Raw genomic sequence first — 21169 nt, forward strand, 5'->3', positions numbered from 1 at the left:
TGCGCCATTCCACACAGGGCCCGGATCTCAAGGGCCCTTCACATTTCAAAACCACTACACCCCAAGCGCAGCCACCTTTTGTGTGCAAGAGCAGCAGAAAAGAAAAGGAATTCGAACAGGAAGCAGCCTGAAAACCCATGATGGTGCTTCTGATAGACAAAGACGAGGAGTAGAGGAAGAAAAATCTTAATGAATTTAGCATCTTTCCAAGAAGGACGCACTCAGTCTCTGTGCACGTTTGAACCCCCACTAAATCAAAACCCGGACACGCATGCAAACATCGTCACGCCGGCAGAGCTTAAGCCCTCAAAAAAAAAAAAAAAAAGAAGCAGACGCCTCTCGCACGGGATGATGTGAAACTCAGCCACCGGATGACGTAAACCAGAGTGTGGCAGGCTTGGACGAAACCCTCAAGAATGGCACGTCCGAGAGAGGCAAGGCGCCTGGCCAGTCAAAACGATCCTGCTTATGGAGCCGTCATTTGATTAATGACTCATGTGTGATGGCCTGCGCAGTGATACATGACAAGCCAATGGAAAGAAGATCCATCAATGCAAATCCACAGCCGTCGCAGGCCTAACTCCAAGAGGCCGGCCGGGTCGCCCTCTGTCACCTGACCCTTCTGTTCGAGCTCACTCCGCTCCATTTGCATTTTCTTCTAATGGCACAGACCTGGCCAGCCCTGTCACTGATATCTTGTTTTTCCCCCTCAAGCTGTTCTATTTGCATCTGATAAAGCAATGAACACAAGCGATCCATTTAAACTGACGCTTTCCATTCGTTATTTGGTCGATTTGCACACCAGAAGCTAGAAAAAACAACATTCCTACGCAAACAGCGTCCACACCAACGCTGAAGTGAAATAAACAACGTGACCTCGACAGGCACCAATGCGCGAAACATGCCTGGGGACAAAATATCGCACAACGTTTCAAAGTGTCAGGCGTTGAGAAATGACCAGGCTTTAGGAGCATCTGCGGAAGAAAAGAAGAAGAAAAAACGTTGCTCTCTCCCTGTTTGGGAATAGGTTGATATATATTCTGTTTCACCCATTCATGTCGTTCGTGCTCATCCAGGTTTCCCAGACATGCTCCTGTAAAAGCGTAGTTCACAGCAGATTGGGATTAGGAGGGGAGGAAAAAAAATAGAGGGATGAGTGGAGAGGAAAAGGAACAATGGCGGTACCGCCGCACTCAGGGGGAAGGCGCTGTCATGTCAAGCCTGCCTGTGCCAATTCCCAGAGCTATCATTATTAAAATACACACTTTCAAAGGAGGAGTACTACAAGTGGAAGGTGGAGGGGGAAAAAAAGGAAAGTAAGTAAAAGGAAAGGCCAGAAAGTGCCGGATAAAAGCAATCCCCATGGACAAAGTGAAAACAAATTAAAAGGAACATTATAAAACACAGATGCTGCAAAGAAAATAAACTTCACAAGATTTAGTGTTTTCAAAAGAAATCAGACTTTGGTGGAAAAGCCATTTCTGGTTACCTCTGCTTCCACAGTATCTGCTCGCTGCTATTTTCAGGCTTTCACAGTGGGGTCAAGCCAGCCTATGTGAAAATGGCCAACTGCCAGTCTTTTCCCCGACTGCTTGTGAACGAGAGTGCTTTTAAAGTGACAGCGGGGCTTTTTTTTTCCCTCCTCAAAGTTTTTAGGATTGTACGACATCGGCTTTAATGAGCAGAAACATTATATGAAACTTCCTGACTACTAGCAGACTTCGTGCCATACTAAAATTTTCACCATAAGACATGAATCGTACATTTTCTGTTTCCTCCTCGTTCCATGTGCTGATTTCACTGCAGAAGTGGCTGTATGATTACAAGCTATTCCAGAATTATTCATTGCTGCATTATAGGCATAGAACAAAGAACAAGTTCTCATGCGTGTAATTTATTAACCAAACTACATCCGAACATCTCGCTACGAGGCTGTCTGAAATCAGATCCAATAGTTTACAACATGTCAGCATTTACAGCTCATCAGAGGAGCACCTTGGTGACAGTGGGAATCTACACTCTTCTGTGGCTCAGATAACAGCCTTACTCAAACCATATGTGAGAGGGTTTGTTTGCAAGGCAATCTGTGTGTGAGTGTGAGTGTGTGTGTGTGTGTGTGTGCGTGTGTGTGTGTGTGTGTGTGTGTGTGTGAGGATGTTTCACCTCAGATGAGCAGACTTCGCAAACGGTGCATGAGAAGATGAACAGGAAGGCATCCGCAGACTCAATCAATGCACCTCGGCATGTGGCTCTGATCAGGAGTACGTAATCTGATCATGTCAATTTACTTATGGGTAAGTGGGAACCGTATTCACCCCTCCCAGTCATGAACACTGCAGTGTCATTTCAGACATGTCTAAATGAAACCCTATGCTGGTTTGTCGGACGAAAAAAAAAAGACATGTTCATTTCAAAGCACAAGGATGTCAGTCAACTGCTGTTGCAATAGCTATGGACAGAGATGTGAACACAACAGTCCCAATATTTAATAAATGAGTCTTAAAAATGTGATATTGATCTCATTGATATCAATAAGGAGAACAACTGTGAAATCTCAGTTTGGATACATAAAAGTTAAAAAAAATAAGGTAAGTAATAAGCACAAAAACATGACTACAACAAAAACCGATTCAATAAAATGGAAGCAAAGTAAAAAAAAAAAAAAAGTCTATTATTATTTACTTATTAATTATTTATACAATTTATAATTAATTATACAAACTGTACTCTAATTGTTCTCCTAATAATATTAGTAATATTAATACATAATTACATCAATCAAACAGATAAGCCAAATCATACAAATTGAACAAAATTAATTAATTACAATACAAAAACAAATACAGGGAAGTGGTATTAGGGAAATAAATAAATAAATATAAATAAATGAAAATTAATATAAATAAATATAAACAAACAAATAAAAAGCACCAACATTGATACATGATTCAAAACGTGTATAAAAAGTCTAGAATAAATGTCAACACAGAAAACAGATTTTTTTTAAAGATAATTTAAAAATAAATTAATAATTTATACTGTATTAGTAAAAATATTTTTTTATTTTTTACATTTACATGTAGCTTCAGTTTTTATTTTTAACATTTTAATTAATTAAAATTATTATTATTAAATGAATTACTTTTAATGCAATATATAATAAAACATACTACTAAGAACTATATTGATTTATGATTAAGTTACAATTGAACAATGGAATGAATCATTAAAATAGTGCTGCTGCTGCAGCTGAAAGAAAAGGAAACGCTGCAAAAATTCCTGTTTCTTGTGCCATAATTGTGTTAAACAGCACTGACTAATCATGTTTTCTTTAAATATTTGTCAAAATTGTTCTAGCCTTGAATTGTCAATAATCAAAATTCTTTTTCATTTCCAAACGCACACCAAAGTGGTAATCTTGCACTGCCTAGAGCAAGTACTATTTTCAAACTCATTAATGCAATTAAAATATCTAGTATCCAACCACAACATCAACCATGCTTAACTGCCAAAGTTCATAATTACAACCAACAATTACAAATCAGAGGTAGTTTTGACTGGTGGAACTCTGAAAGGAGTGTGCTTTCAAAGCATTTGCAATAAGAAATTAAAAACCAGACATTTCCATTATTACCAGACATGATTTGACAATCCAACAAAAACATGTATATCCAACAGCCACAAAATAAGCAATATAATCCATGTATTTGCGTACCATAAAATTATAATGTGCAAACACAAGCATATCAACTTGTGGTTTTGGTCAAAGTTACACATTTAAAAAAGGAGCCTGGAAAAAAAGCTCATGTAAAAATACTCAACCACCAAAGCTTTTTCAGTCTACCTTTAAAAACATATGAACACACTATAAACTAATATTTCAAGGCATCAAATCAAACATCAAGAGCAGGAATGTTGCATTGCATCAGAGAAACTTTGACTGTGGGACAGTGCAGGGTCTCAGGTCATGAGAAGTGTCAAAATCACATTTCCTCACAGTGGGAAAGGGCAGCGCAACATCATGGCTCACTCTGCCTGATAAAGACACACCAGCACAGTCCAAAAGATTCACATGAGACCAAGATCAACAACAAAAAAAAAAAAGAAAAAGAAAGGAGAAAAAAAACACATACCAGGCCACCCAGGCCAAACAAACACACAACCTCAATAAGATGTTTACAACTGATGTACCAGGGGAAAGGCAATGCTACTAGAGAGAACTAAGGGGGAAAGGGGCGTGGGGGGGGGGTTATAATTGATGACATATTTAAATATACAGTTAAAGTTAGAATTATTAGCCCCCCTGAATTATTAGCCCCCCTGTTTAACGGAGAGAAGATTTTTTTTCAACACATTTCTAAATATAATAGTTTTAATAACTCATTTCTAATAACTGATTTCTTTTATCTTTGCCAGTAAATAATATTTTACTAGATTTTTCAAGACACTTCTATACAGCTTAAAGTGACAATTAAAGGCTTAACTATGTTAATTAGGTTAACTAGGCAGGATAGGGAGTTAGGCAAGTTATTATATAATGATGGTTTGTTCTGCAGACTATCGAAAAAAATAGCTTAAAGGGGCTAATAATTTTGACCTTAAAATGGATTTTTAAAAATTTAAAAACTGCTTTTATTCTGGCCAAAATAAAACAAATAAGACTTTCTTCAGAAGAAAAAAATATTATCAGACATACTGTGAAAATTTCCTTGCTCTGTTAAAAAAAGAAAATAAAATTGAAAATGGGGGGGGGGGGTTATAAATTCAGACTTCAACTGTATATAGTCTTCAACATATGAAACGGATCAAAAATGTTCTTTTAACGTATCATTAGCGTATCAAAGTTGTCCTAGAACTATTGAACAACTCCCATTCTTTTCTTAGGACAATTCTGTAAACTTTTTTTTGTTTTCATTCAGTTCAAATGTTGACTGTGTATATATTTTCTTAATCTTCACCCTTTGTCACTATCCTTCAGAGCACTAGGTATTACTTATTTAAAAGAAAAGTGTTCAAATATAATAACAATTTTGAGTTGTCACATACTTTTTAACATAACAATGTATTTAAATGTACAGTGTATGAATTACTGAATAATGAAGCACTATTATTTCACCTAGGGCTGCACAATTTATCATTTCAGCAACAATATCACAATGTGGACATCTGCAATAGTTATAGCGCAGCATATGCAATGTTGAGTCTGAATTAGTTGACCAGGAGCTACAGAATTGTATTTACATGAAATATATGCAAAAAAAAAAGTTTTTCCTCATTTAGATTTTTTTGTCTTGTTTCTAGTCAAAATATCTACATTTCAAAGCAAACACGATTATTTTACTTACACCACTTGCAGATAATCTTACTTGTTTTAAAGAAAAAAAGCGTAATTCTGATTTATTTCTTCTGAAGTTAAAATACAAAACATTTCTTACTTCATCTAAGATTTTTTAGATGTTTGGACTAGCAAAGGAAGAAAAGTATCTTTTGCATTCTGATTATTTAATTTCTGTACCTGAATACTGTTAAAATACTGTTACGGTCAAATAGTGCCATTCAAACTGTCTTGTGAAAGTGTATTTATAGCAATATTAATCCCAGAAAAATAATAGCACAATATCAGATTTGTTCAGTATCGTGCAGCCCTAATTTCACCCCTATTTTGCTCTATTCCTTCCACAAAAAAAGTTAAGTGAAACATTAATATTTAATATGCTTTCTCTCTCTCTATCTGTGTTTGTTTGAGTGTATTTTGTACTATTTTAATAGTTTTCTTTTCATTTTGTAATTACAGTGAATAAATAAATGAATAAAAATATTTCCCCTTTAAAAAATATATATATTTAAAATATTTATTAAAAGACGAAAGGTATTAAAAAATGATAGATCCAGCTATGTGAAATTAAAATATAAAGTTTATACAAAATAAGTAAAAACTACAGTTAATAAAATATCATATACACAATTTATAAATATAACTTTTTTTTTTATTACCACTTTTTTTGAAAAAAGAAAATAACAAATCATTTATCTTCAGAAAAATAAATAAATAAACGAAGGGAAGGAAGGAAGCACTGCTGTTTGCTTTTAAGAGGAGCCCATTCATAAAACTCCGGACAAATTACAGAGCAACTCCAGCCCTTTTGCTGGATTAGATTCATATCAAGACAAAACGTAGTGGCATGATTCAGGCCTATAAGTATTTTTCTTCTTTCTGCCAATAGACTGGAATAAAGCCCCTCATCTGTAACAAGCACGTCGACCAAATAATAAAAAAATAAACTGAGAACACAGCGCCACACAGAGACCAGAAGCGGCACTACACCCAACAATAGCAACAGACTTCACAACCAGAGTCATAAATCTCTAGGAAAGGGAGTCTGAATGAGGCTGTACATGATGCAGAGTTGTGGTATGTTAAAACAAGAGCGGCGCTTTGATGCCTGGCCTGATTGCATGGCTGTTGTTTTGTGAGCAGAGGAGCTGAGCTTTATCTTTAAGAGCCACTGTGAAGCTGTGATGGAATTTTAGTGTGTGTGAGAGTGTATGTGTGTCTGTCTGTGTGTGTGTGTCTATGAGTGTGTGTCACAAACAAGGGAGGAGGCAGTTTGTGATTACAGAGAGTGTTTGCTAGCCCTGCCCGTACAGATCGGATCATCTGGCTGCATGTCCGACAGACAGACAGACAGACAGACAGACACACACACACACACACATACACGCACACGCACACACACAAACTCTCTCACATACACAGTAAACAGAAGCTCTGATGTAAATGATTCAGCACAGGACGCAGTGAGTGTGACACACTTTAAAGCCACTCTTGACACAAAAGCAAGACTTTACTTCTCTGCTAGGGCGTGAAAACATTGAAACAATAAACAAAAGATGAAAGACTGGTTAATCACACATTTAAGATGCAAATATTTGGCGTATACATGATACACAAATATACAGGGGGTTATAAAACGTTAAAGTCACTAGATGAAAATGTTGTGATGTGTGTTAATATTATATTTATATATTCTCAACACCAAAGCTCCAAAAATGCCAATTTATTAAATCAACAAGGCTGACACAAAGCGTGTAACATTTCGAGCACACCGACTCTTCGTCAGTTCATGTGTCAGCCTTTTTCATTTATTAAATTGCCATTTTTGGAGCTTTGGTGTTGCCGCTTTTTTGGATATATTTATTTTTTTGTGCACTTTTTGCAGTTTGGCTGAGCACTCATTTAAAGTGATGTGCGTGCTTTTGTGCATTTTTTTATATTATATTTAGAAATTTGATTCAAAAAAACATTTGTACAAAAAATACAAAAACAGAAAAAAAATGTACAATGCAATATGTTTTTTATTTTATTACAAATTAAAAGATTCACCAAGTCCTCAAGAATATAATTATTAAAATAATATAAAAAATACATATTTTTAGAAAATGTAATATAGAAAATAATATTAAATACTATATTAATATAATTTTTTCCTGCAATGGCAAAGCTGGCAGGCATTATTCCAGACTTCAGTGTGACAAATTATTTTTGAAATTACTTTAAAATGCCTAAAGTTGTTGAAACACAAGATTATTATTTAATGTTTTACAATATTATTTTACTAAAAACTTCAACAGAAGCATTTATTTAAGACTGAAACCTTTATAAATGATATGTTTTTTTATTTAACTAAATTGAATTGGACAGATGGGAAATTAAAATATTTTCTGTTACAAAAAAGAATCATGTTCATGTTAGCTTACAGTACACTGTAAAACCCAAAAACTTAAGGCAACTCAAACTGTTTGAGGAAACCGATTGCAACAAACTATTTAAGTTCAAAAACTAATCTTAATGAGTACTGTGAACTAAATCCATTTGAGTAAATGAAGCAATTTGAGCACAGTAAAACCCAATAAATGAAGAGAACTCAAACCATCTGAGTACTGTAAAACCCAATAAGTTAGGGCAACTCAAACTGTTTGAGGAAACCGATTGCAACAAACCATTTGAGTTAAAAAACTAATCTATATGAGTGTAGTGAACTCACTACATTTAAGTTGAAGTAATGAGGTATTTAATTAACTTTGAGTTCAAAACTCTTTTCAAATGAGTAGAATTAACTTTCAGTTAATTTTGAGTTAACTACACTCATTTCATTTGATAAAGTTGACTGTTGGGTTTTACAGTGTAGGATCATAATATCACAACATACAATTTTGATTGTACTAATGTATTACTAAAATTACCAAATGCTTTTTCATTGTTTGCTCAAGACATTAATAAACGAAACCTTACTGTAAATTCAAGAGTTTAATGAAAGTCACAGAGTAATAATCTCTATATTCTTTATGAATACTGTTGAGCTTTTTAAAACCCTTTGCTCCAAACAACATTGCGCCATCAGTTTTGCCAAAGCATCCACGTCTGCCTGTTTTTGCTTTAAGATGATGAATGGTGTAAACAGGCGTAGTTACTGATAAAACAAGGCCGAAACCCAAACATGTCGTATGCTGCCTTAAAATGGCTCAAAGGAAGTATCCCGTTATCCCAACTCAAAAACAGTGAATTAACAGCTTCCTTGTTTTTCCTTTCAAAACTGTCAATGAACATATGCAAAGAAGGAGACCACCAAGATTTGCAAAACAGACACTCAATTTCCTGAAAGCTAATGTTGACCATCCGTCCTCTTTCCATCACACTCCTCACATCCTTGAGTATGGCAGACACAAAAATTAACCACCGTACAAGCATAGCTAACAAAATCACATGTGGCCTAAAGACTGCCACTAGATAGAAATCAAAGAGTTACACTTCAAAAAACATTTTCATTTATACACATTTACATTCATACACATTTTATTCGACACCCCATGATGCTTTGTGCAAATTATGCGAGTAACTTCCGTCAAACTGTAAACAAGCGGGTTCAATTAAATAGCATTCTTCTACGCACAGTCCAGCCACTAAATTAAGTTACTTAATTACTAATTCCATCATTAAATTAGCATTTATGTTACTTTTTTATTAACTGTCTGAAAAGAAATGTCATTTACTTAAGAAATTAAATAACTTCTCAAATGTATATAAATCTAAATGCATATCCCATATGAATTAAACTCCTTACATTTTTCAACTCAAGTGAAACATGGCCCTTAAAAAATTCATACTTAAGCATTTTAATAAAAAGATGGCTTTTTTTTAATTATACATAAATACTCTGCAAAAACTAGAAATGTTTTCATATCAAAACATGAAACATTTCAAAGGAATAATGTCATGTTCCATACATACCATATGTTGTCATAATTTGTTAATTCCCTGTTTCTTAAAGTCCCCTTGAAATCAAAACTGATTTTGTTAGCTCACATTGCTAGTTTTGTGGTGAATTCACCTGTGCATGTCATTAAGAACAACAAAAAAAATTGTTTGCCCTTCTAATCTATAATTGAAATCTGAAAATGGACTTCCTGTTTGTTTTCAGGTAAATTGTTAGACTTTGTATATCTTAGGAATTGGGCGGGGCTAATATACTTAACCACGCCCCTCCAGTTATCCGTTTTGACAACAAATAGAACTGATAAGGAGAAGGAGACTTATAGACTGATTTCACGCGGCTGCCATTTTTAAAAGCGAAATCGAGGCTGCGGTGGGAAGAAACCCGGAAGCATCGTTGGGAGTTACATTAGAACGTTGTGTACTTGGCTGTATATCTTATCAGCGAATAGAAAGAGACACACATTTATCATTTCACCGCCTTCTAAGTGACCCGAAGGTCCGTTCTGAATGAATGGTGAAAATATAAAGGGATATCAGAGCTCATTTTCAGCTAAGTTAAGGGAAACGGCACTAGTTAGCTAACGTTTTCTTTCCCAAACACACGTTTTAGATGCCATTTATCAAACTCAAGTTAATTAACTGATTCTTTCACTATATTAGACTATATTAAAATTTGTCAATTTCCCGCTAACATTTAAAGCACTGTTGATGGCTTTCTTAAAACAGCGCTGATTGGCCATTGTGTTCACGTGCTCAACAGATATGCTTGTGATTGGCCGAGAAGGTCATTAGTTCACTCTCCGCTGTTTACTGAGCACAAACACAGCCGAGCGATCTGCTTGATGACTCTACTGATCCTTATGGCTGTTTCGCGCTTGCGCTCCAGTCTCCATGTATCTGTGTTTGCACTGGGTGAAGAGCGGTAAACTGACTGCAAACACAAGATACATGGAGACTGGATCGCGAAGCAGCCGTGAAGATCAGTCGAGTCATCCGCGCTCAGCGGCGCTTTAATTTAAACTTAGCGGGAATTAGACTGTTTTAAAACTTCAGTAACGGGACAACACGAGGGTGTGCTACAGAGGACTGCAGTGTTTATCGCTCACCAAGTTACATAGGCTGAAGCAGGGAAGCGTCCCCTCTGTTTACCTGCTGCCATGAACTGAAGCCTAGGAGGACACTTGAGCATATTACTCTTACAGAGCTTGTGATGTTGTTTGATGCTAAATTGCTTTTAATTGTTTAAATTAAACTGAACTGAATGATATTAAAGTGATGTTTACACCATATCTGTATTTTGAAATCTCGGCAACAGCTGGAGGTTTGTAGTCCACAGCATGTCACTGCAATGTTTACAGTGCTGGTCCTATACTTCCGCGTTTCTTCCCACCACAGCCTCGCTTTGGTTCTTTAAAATGGCGGCCGCGTGAAATAAGCGTATAGGTTGTAATAACTCTCCCCAAAACACTTTTCCCCATCTTTCTGAATGAAACGCCTACTTTACTACATCCAATCAGCTTGCAACAGAAAAAAACAGTTGGGGTTTACATTTATTGTCAGAATAAAAATGTCAGAATAAATAATACAATTTCTCTGCTTTTTTGAATTTATATTATATTTTTTAATTAAGTAATTTTACTCAGTTCATTCATAAGCACGTGCAATCATCTTGATAAATGAAACATTCTTTAGTTGAAAAGTAGAATTATGCTGCATATATTTTATCTGTATATCAAACTATTCAGCTATTCGTCTGACGTTCTCCAGCCTTCGATGCCTAGACTGCAGCTCTGCACAGGAAGTTTGGCCAGAGGAGAAATGGTCATCCCCAACTGAGCCTGGTTTCTCTCAATGTTTTTTTCCTTCACTTTTATCAATTGGTGAAATTTTGTTCCTTGCCACTGTCACCACTGGCTTGCTTGGTTTGGGGCTTGTGAAGCTGCGGTGAAATTTAATTTTCCATTTACTAAAAAGTCTATGTTAAGCTGCTTTGGTACAATCTACATTGTAAAAGCGCTATAGAAATAAACATGAATTGAATTATGCTTCCCTGAACTGATTTATAAAGAACTGCTGAATTTATTTACAATATTGAAGGCAAGCCCATAAGTAGCTGTGATTAAATGACCTATAAATGAACAGTATTCCTGTACTTTACTTTTTCAGTGAATAAGTAATTTAATTACAGTATCAATTACTTAGTGGATACTGTGACAAATAAAAATTAAGCACACTCTCACTTAGTTTTCACTACACATATGCATTATTTGTGGCAAACCTTAATATTTAAAAAGATTTGTTTCACCTTTCTGAAAGTAAGTTTCCCAAAACTGAAGTGTGTGGCCCATAATTGGAAATGCAGTAGTCATATGCAAAAAAAAAAAGACAGATGGTACAGATAGGCTAACTAAAGAACTTAGAAAGCAACACCTATAAGAATGAATTAAGTGTCTGTTGGAACTGAACAAATAGAGTCTTGTTGAATTATCTGACAATGTCATGAACCTAGGGCTAGGGGGATGTAGCTCTTAAAATAGACTGACAAAAACGCCACAATTAAACCGAGGGAGAAGAAAGCCCGATTGTGGTTTCTATTTTTACACAGTGCCAGCTCTGAAGGATGTGTACTTCTCTAGTTCCTTCCCTAAATCAATGAGTTGTCACAGGAGACAATTGCGAATCTACTGTTGTGGCTACTGAGCCACGGCTTTTCTTATCAATCATTTATTTCTGCCGCCTCCGTTCACGCTCAAGGACCCAAAACTGAACAAAACCAACGGAAAAGCAAGCGGAAAGTGGTGCTGATAGCCTTTTCTCGTTTTGTGTCTGAACTAATCACAGAGGAAAAGGATTCAAAAGTGTGACAACCACAAAAAACTATTTTGGTGATTTTTAGATTATGCAAAATGCCGTTTCCTAGAGAGTAAAAACACGCATTTGTAAGAATCTAGCTGTCATTATATTAGAAAATAAACAAATACACTGTTGATCTAGAAGTTTAGAGCAGGGGTCCCCAAACTTTTCAACCCGTGACCCCCAAAATAACAATACCAGTGACTCGCGACCCCCAACATCCTCTGAGGTGGTTATAACAATATAAAACTTGCACACAACGATGCATAAATACCAACAAGCCACTCAGAGACCATCCTCCATGTTTAGTTGTGGCCAGAATTTATTTTAATATACTGTGAGAGAGTGCCATAAAGGTGTCAGAAAATTTAACCCGGTGCCATAAAATCAATGTGCTGCATCTGATGCTATTGCTGATGCTAATGTTTATATAACGTAATCACCCCAGGGGTCTTAAAAAATAATAATACAAATAATAATAATAATAAATCTAAAAGCTGATAGCTTTTTATTGCCATTTTTAATGTCACTATTATTATTTTTTTGTTCAGTGGGTTAATTATACTAGTTTAATAAAATAAATGAAATGTTTGGAAATTACCAAGCGACCTCCAGGGGTGTCCCGACCCCCATTTTGGGAACCACTGGTTAAGAGGAAGAATTTAGGTCACACTTTACAATACGGTTTCATTAGTTTGTAATAAGTACCGTGAGTTAACATAAATAACAATGAACAACTGTTTTTCCATTAACTAACGGAAACTAAACATGAACAAATGCTGTAATAAATGTATTGTTCATTGTTTTTTCCTGTTAGTAAATGCATTACCTAGCATTAACCAATTCAACCTTATTGTAAAGTGTTACCAAAATTTTATATACTTTTTATTTTCTTTTTAAAGATTTCTCTTTTGAATTGTCAGAAAATTGTTTCCTAGAATACAGAAAAATAATTCTACAGAATTTCTACAGTTTCTACAAAAAAAAATAAATAAATAAAAATCAGTAAAAATAATTCTAACAACAAAAAATAAAAAAAAATTTAAAGAAATTTGTTAATTAAATATAGCAAATGTTGGAAGAGTTTTGGAAGAGGATTTCTGAAACATACAAACATTCTTTTGTATGGGCATTCTTGGTGTCGTGCCTGAGAATATAGATCTCAGTAAAGATATACATTCGGTTATTGTTTTCACAACACTATAGCAAGACATTTAATATTATTTAAGTGGAAAAGAGTAGACCCCTCAACACACCCTGGCTGTATAAATCAAGTGATATCTTACATTCAATTTGAAAAGATAAAATACATGATTCGAGGCTCAAAATGCAAGTTGCTAGACAAATGGCCCCCTTTTATTAAATACTTTGAAGAACTCCCTGGCCTTTACAATAAATGTATTTATTTATTTTTCTTTTATTTTTATTTCATTTATTTTCTACGTTATTTCTATTTTGTACTCTTTAAATGTTACCGAGCCCTTCATGTCAAATGATAACTTATTGACTAAAAAAATATGACAATGTATTGCCTCACTGTTAACTTTGATATATCTGGAAGGTTTTTGTGATTCAAGGTGATATGACCTGTTTTATTAATTAATTAATTAATTTATTTATTAATTTGTTTATTTATTTATTTTGTATTAAGATGCACCCCTTTTGTACATTCCTTTTTTTAGATGTTGCCAAGCCTCTCACTTTAAATGATAACATACGGACTGAACAAATACAGTACAAATATATAACAAATATAGTTTTCTCACTGTCAACTCAGAAAGTCTGGAATGATATATATTTTATTTTTAGTTTTTTTTTTTTTTTTCTTTCTTTTCTTTCAATGCCGTAGTTGTGATAGGGAAGGGGTAATGTACTGCTTTAAATTGTGAATGCAAAACCTCAATAAATAAATATTGGGAAAAAAAAATAGGCAAATGTCAATAGCAAAAACTAATTATAACAATAAGGTTCTAGTTTAAAAAGTCTCAAGCAGATGTTACAATTGTCTAACGTAAAATGTCAAACACTGAAATGTTTCATGAAAAATGAATGGCTAGCTTGAACAAAATAAATAAATAAAGCAACATCTCCGACAGGATATGTGAGCGGCTCAAGCATTCCAGATCCAAGTATATGAGCCCATAGGAGAGGCCCTCAGGGACTACGGAAAAGTGCAGACCACTTTGTCTCCCTTTCTCCCCCACACCGTTTCATCTTAATTCAGAAGCCACATCCTGCTATCCTCCCATCTTTTGGCTTAAGGACTTATGGAATGAGCCTTGAGGTTATAAAATCCGGACAGTCCAAGGTTGCATCTGAACTGCCTCAGACTTCTGTTTCTTAGATTCCTCCATCCTGTTCCCAGCCCCAAAAAAATGTCACCTCAGAACCCCGTTGTCAAAGTGGCTCATCGGACTGAGGCTGATAGGACTAATTGTTGACAGGTGCTTCTAATGCCTGGCTTTGAAAAGTGAGTCTGATTTACGACAGGGCTTCTGAGGCCCACTTTCACGGCTGCTGGTAGCCATACTTAAACTGGACGCCAAGCATTCCGGCCATGTGATGTCACAGACTTGCTCAAAGTGAAACCAGACAAAAATTATCTTAATATTTGGTTGGAGAAGGTCAAAAGAAAACGAATCACTCTGATTATAATGATAAACATAACAGCATGATATATACTGTCAAGATGGACTTCGAAATGCATTAATGAATATAGCTTACAAAATAATTTATCCAAATTTATCCCTCCTTTCAAACAGATTTTGATATTCTTGTATGTTCTTGTATGACCAAAATATTGTAAATTTATCAAGCAATTTCTTAGACGTTTAGTGAATTTATTAAATCATTCTCTGACATCTAAATAGCTGGTGACTTAGGTGATTTCTAAAATCATGCAGAAAAAGGCTTTTTTATAACCAGAGGAATTACCACTAGAATAAAAGAGAACACATTTGACCATATTTGGAATGGTCATAAAAATATCTGAACAAATTACAGAGTTAATATCAACTACTGCATGAACAGAAGAACTATATCAAATTTATGAGTGTTTTTTCACTCAAGAAAAATTACAGTAAGGGATAAGTAATATGAAGCCCCACACAGGATCTGTGTGCGCAAAAATCTGCAGATTTTTAGCCCATCATTGAGTCTATGTATTTACTTGTGTAAATGTGTGTAAATGTATATTTATTCAGTTTTAATTCATTCCACTAATTTTATTGTAATATAATAATAGTAATATTCAAATGTTCCTATGATTTATTTACAATACAGTTTGTAAAGTCATATTTTCTGTCTTTCAGTATATTATAGGAGAGACTTGCTTTGTCTAGCAAATAAGTGGACCTAATTGGATTTGCATTGTAAAGAATAAATAAAAGTTAAAAATGTATTATTTTTTAAATTCATACATTATGCTATTATACTCCACAAATCTCTGCATAAGTCTGCAGAGTTTTTACAAAATTCTCAGCAGAAATAGCAAAAAATGTCTGTAGATTCTGTCTGGCCCTATGACACGATGCATAGATGTGCATTGAACCCTTATACTCAAGCAGTTTTGATGTGTGCTGCCTCTTTAAATTTAAACAGACCGCATACTTCTTTGTGGGGTGGTGCTAAAGAAATGTATAATCAGCATGTAATGAATTTTGCATTCTGACAAGCTGTAAACAAATAACATGCATGGCTGCCTGCTTCACCAAGAGCTCATTTATCCACTCTTTCTGCTTCTCCCTTATTCAAATTAAAAGTCCCACATATATAGTGTGTTTAATAAAAGCTTAGATAAACTTAAAAATAAGGGCAAAATATCAATTTTGTTATCTCACTAGGAGCATTGCTGTCAAACAAACATTTCCTGGAGCATGGATAATAATAATCCGGTGTGCAAGGTAATAGTTTTTTTATAATTAGTCTGTTTCTCACTGCAATTTTACAATTATAGGATTAACATGACAATGAGGAAACAATGGTGTTTGAGGCTTACAGTATGTCATTTCCATGTAAAGAACACTTATTATTCAGCTATACCTCAGATATTCAGTATATTCAGATATTTATTATATGGCACCTTTAAACAGGCATAGTTACTGATAAAATAAGGCTAAAACCCAAACAAGATGTACAGTATGCTGACTTAAAATGGCTCAAAAGAAGTTTCCCATTTTTCCGGACTCAAAAACACTGATTTAACAGCTTTCTTGTTTTTCAATTTAAAACTTTCAATGAACATACGCAAAAAGGGTATATGCAGGGATCCTAAAGGAAATTTCATTACCTTTTTGAAGACCTTCTCAGAATATTTTAAGACCTCGTCACCACTTCAAGTTCTAATCCGTATCAAACTTTTAACTTAATAAACAGTTGCTAATAAACAGTTGTAGTTAAATAAATTAATGGAGCACAACTGTGCAAAAAAAACTTACATAAGCTCGGAAGAAACAAACCTTGAAAGAATAAATTACAAGGTTGTTTTCAGCTCGTCTTTCTCCAACCAGGAGTGTGCAAACTTGCATTATCCCATTTTTGCCGTCTGTTTTGCTCTATGGCAGGGCAATTCAATTCATTTGTCATGGGGGCCAGTTCATGAAAAGCATCACAAATGAGGGGCCGGAGAGATATGACTTGCAATATAAGTGATGACACAACAGCATATAAGAGCCCATTTGTTGTATTTTTGCACCTTAAGACACCCACATTGTATTCTTCTACATTAAAATGTTACTATATTGTATTTTGAAATTACATAATATCACTGCATTGTACAATGTTTTTTAACAAACATTCAAATGTTGTATTTCAAAGCACAACAAAAGCAATGCATTGCTGAAGTAGGCTTCTTCTACATTAAGACACATTCATATGTTATGTTTTAAACTGCATAATTAGGGATGCAAAGATTATAGATTTTGGTTGTATGATTATCTATTCTGAATAATAATCATGACTTCACGGTTTTTACGTCTAATGTAAATTTAAGCTTTATATCAGGTAAGTATTTAGATGAACTGTTGTTATCATCTGTGTTCATACATATATAATCACTTAAAACATTTGTAATAATTCATCTAACATATCTTTCACATTGCACTGAAAGTCATGCACAACTCTCACTGCTACAGCGTGAGACATTTTCTACTCTCATCTGAAAGGCGCGAGCACATCACTCTGCTTGTGCATGCATATTGGCATATATTCTAATATTGGAAATAATGAAATTGTGCGTAATTTGTGAACGGCCCGCTGCTATAATACAGTGTGCATGCATATTAGCACTGGTGTAGCTATAAGCTCGGAACTTTAAACTAGCGGACAGGTGGCATAACTTTGTTTAGTTGCAGCAGTTTCATTCAACAGAAACGCAGCGTTGAGAAGCCTTTAAGCTTAAGTATCCAAATGTTTTCGGCTGCTCACGCCACTCACTCGCTTAATGTCAGGTGACTCTCTCTCTGCGCAGCCTTCAACTGCAGCTCGTGCTGTATTAAACAGACGCACGTCACATCATAAATATAGCGCCTGTTTTTCGACTAAACTAAATTTATTTTTGATGTCTTGGTAAACACTATTAGGAGGGCCGGGACAAATTGCCTCGTGGGCCGCCAATTGAATAGCCCTGCTCTATTGTTTCGCTATATGTGGAGAGCGTCACATCACGTTTCCGCGTTTGTCGCAAATTACTTGACATCACCCGGACAAAGGAGCTTTGGAGTCAAACACTTTCGACAACACGAACAAAATTGAAGAGCTTGTAAAAATTGGATTAAGACTTTTTAATACCTTTTAAGGGCCATAATTTTCTCATAATTGATTTATCAACTTTTAATACTTTTAAGACCCCACGGACACCCTGGCAAAGGAGGAGACCACTAAGATTTGCAAAGAACACTTATTATTCAGCTTAATCTCAGAATATGCAGATTTTCATTATATAGCACTTTAAAGCCAAAAGTAACTTTGTGAAAAACTTTTTGAGGTGATGTGCTTCAGTATCAAGTCAACTGATATAAGACTTTAAGTGACGGAGTCAGCAAGATTGCGTTGAACTTTTTGGTAAGTTTTGCAAACACGTAGCAGCTGACATGAGTCTCCTGTGTTTGTACCAGTAGGGGGCTTTCAGCAAGTACGGGGTATTGATTAATCAGACCTCTGCTTTGTGGAGTGAGGAGTGCTGATGGGCAAACAACACTGACAGGCTTGCCAGCTCCTGTGGCAATCAGCACAGATGAGAAGTGTGTGTGTGTGTGTGCTGTGTGGTGGGTGTGTATGTACGTAACAGTCAGACGTAGTCAGTGTTAGTGTGTTTGCAGCCAGGGACAGTGTTTGACAAACATCACAGTGTTGTGACAGAGGTCAACAGGCTCAATCACAAGGTCTGCTGGGGTGACTTGATTAACCCCTTAATGGCCAGGATTTCAAACTCAACTGAGTTGCATTTTGAGCTGAGTGAAAATAAATAGAATATGGTAACCAATCGTCACCAAATACGTTTAAAACAAGCACCAACCAATAGCAACAGGGACTACGCACTGATCCGACAAAACCTGACAGTGTCTGTTGCTGCTGGCCAATCTGTCGCTGCGGTGTAAATTGGCCTTTAAACTCTACTGAAATCAATTCAGATTCTCCAGTCTGGAATGTTTTTAGTACAAGAATTTAGAATTGTTCATGGGGTTAACGATTACCGACTTATAAGTCAGCTTCTTATGTGGGCATTGTACTTTTGAAGCAAATGTGTAGTCACATTATCATATTGTGGTTGTATTCTCAAAAGTATACAAATATATGAAGCACAACTCGCACATAAGATGACTTTCAAACCAATCAGCATTCTATTGTAACATGAATATAAATGAGATCTGAAGAAGGTGTTGTTTCATCCTCACACATATCTCCAATTAAACGTGACTGCACTGCTGTGTTCGCCTACCATGGAGTGGTGATCCAGATGGGCTACTGGAGAGGCCGGGAATGGGGCTACATCGGCCACCCTGTTTGCTGCTCAGCTCTTGTTCTATCTCCTCCAGTCCAGCACTCTTCTGGAAACGGCTCATGCGATTGACCACACGGGGAGACATGTGGGTGCGAGCACATGGCGCACCACCGTAGGGGTTGATGGGAAAGACATGAGACGTGCCACGGAGAGTACTGATCACCACCCAGCGGCAGTCATGGCTGAAGCAGATGTCCTGCACCTAGAATGGTAAAAGAACAGAATGTCAAAACAAGATTTCAGATTTTACTTGGCTAGAATTTGAAAGACATCATAATCTCTAAGTGTACGTTTCTAGTAGAAGCATTACAGTAACGCCTTTCCTAAAAATTTCAGAGGCTTATATTGACATTTTCACAAAAGCAGTGACAGATAGGCCTATCACATTATCTATTTTTTTGTTGTACGATATATTGCACCAGAATTTATTGCAATAAACAATATTATTGTCATTTTAAGACAATATAATAGCATCATAATGCAAGTACACTCTTCCAAAGAACACCTCATATCTTATTTTTAAGAATATTTCATTTAATTGTAGTCATTTTATATCCTAAATAAATAAATAATAATAAACGTTAACAAAAAAGTGCAAGGTAAAAAGTAACCAAGGCTGCAATATCTTCTACCTGACCTATTTTTAGTTAGGCATCTACATGAAAATATATTATAGTAATTTATAGTAAATACTATAGTGTTTTTTAACCATACTGACACTGACAACTCCAATATAAATAGAAAGGTTGTGCAATTAGCTAAACTGTGGCTAGAATTAGTTTTTATGTGTGGGCAATATATTTTGCACCACCAAAATATGTATTGTGTGATAAGCCAATATATTGATTATAGTGACAGGCCAAGCGACAGATCTTTTATGTACTGAGACACACATTTAGTTGCAACATATTATACTAAAAAGAAAAAAGGAATGTTGGCCATAAATGTTAAATAGATAGCTTTGAAACTCAAACCCCTGCTTTCCTTTATTTAGATCACTGGAATCGCTCCATTAGGATGTTAGGCCCATAAGTGGATAGGTTAAGAAAAAATATTAAAGAATTCAGACATCTTTAAGGCATATTTCTTTGGTAAGAATAATAATTTATATTATTGTTCCATGAAATTATGCAACCTTAGGAGTTTTGACTAGGGATGTTCTGATCAGGCTTTTTTGCCCTTGAGTTCGAGTCATTTGATTCTGAGCATCTACCGATACCAAAACCCAATCCGATACTTTTGTAATACATAAAAAAAAAGAATAAAGAAGATTGAAGAAACAGATCCAGGATGTTCCTTATTTTTATTTCATTCACCTTATTTTAACAAACAGAGCACTTCTGTGAGGTAGCTTGAACAATCATGTAATAAATAACATAAATTCTTCACTTTTGGACTTTAGTGCAACAGTAAATGTAAGAAAAAAAACTACTATAAACGCAAATAGCACCTCAACTTAAAATACCCGGCAGGCAATCTTAAGTTTACATATCTCACAGTTTGCTATGGCAATGTTGTCATTATCAACTTTATAATACCTCCGGACCACAGACATACTCGCGCTTTCCGCTTCAAGCTGCTTCCTTTTTCTACTTTGCCGGCATTTAACCAATAGCGTCTCTACAACAAAGTGATGTCATGACGTGTTGTTTCTGTGTGAAGTCAAGAAAGTAGTCTAACTCTGTGGCACCGCATAACTACAGTATAGATGTGTTAGAAAATAATGAGAAGATTTACATATAACACCTGAGTGCGATTGAGTCTGAAACTTCGTGATCGAGCCCAATTTCTGATCAAGTGATCGGATCAGGATATCCCTAGTTTTGACCACCTGTTATCATTTCATTTTAAGCTACAAAAAAGCTTAAAAAAAAGAGTTATGTGCATTATACAAGTAATACGATGAGTAGTATAAATAATCATTTTGTGGATGCAGAAATTCAGATTCAATAAAGGCACCAGGAAAGGTCAGATAAAATATGGTGACATGGAATAGCCTCTGGAATTTTCAAAAACGCACAATGTGTATTTATTATGGCAAC

General features: G+C 35.4%; 1 protein-coding gene across 4 annotated transcripts in view; it reads right to left on the minus strand.

Annotated features, from left to right (window-relative positions):
• Positions 1-21169, minus strand: part of bcas3 (BCAS3 microtubule associated cell migration factor) — a 386382-nt gene that overhangs the window by 278149 nt on the left and 87064 nt on the right. For all 4 annotated transcript variants that reach the window (XM_056473462.1, XM_056473465.1, XM_056473461.1 and 1 more), the window contains exon 15: positions 19065-19329. In XM_056473462.1, coding sequence (XP_056329437.1) covers positions 19065-19329 — 265 coding nt within the window. The remainder of the gene's footprint in view (positions 1-19064; positions 19330-21169) is intronic.

This window comes from Danio aesculapii, chromosome 15, assembly GCF_903798145.1.
Source record: "Danio aesculapii chromosome 15, fDanAes4.1, whole genome shotgun sequence".
In the NCBI taxonomy this organism is placed as follows: domain Eukaryota; kingdom Metazoa; phylum Chordata; class Actinopteri; order Cypriniformes; family Danionidae; genus Danio; species Danio aesculapii.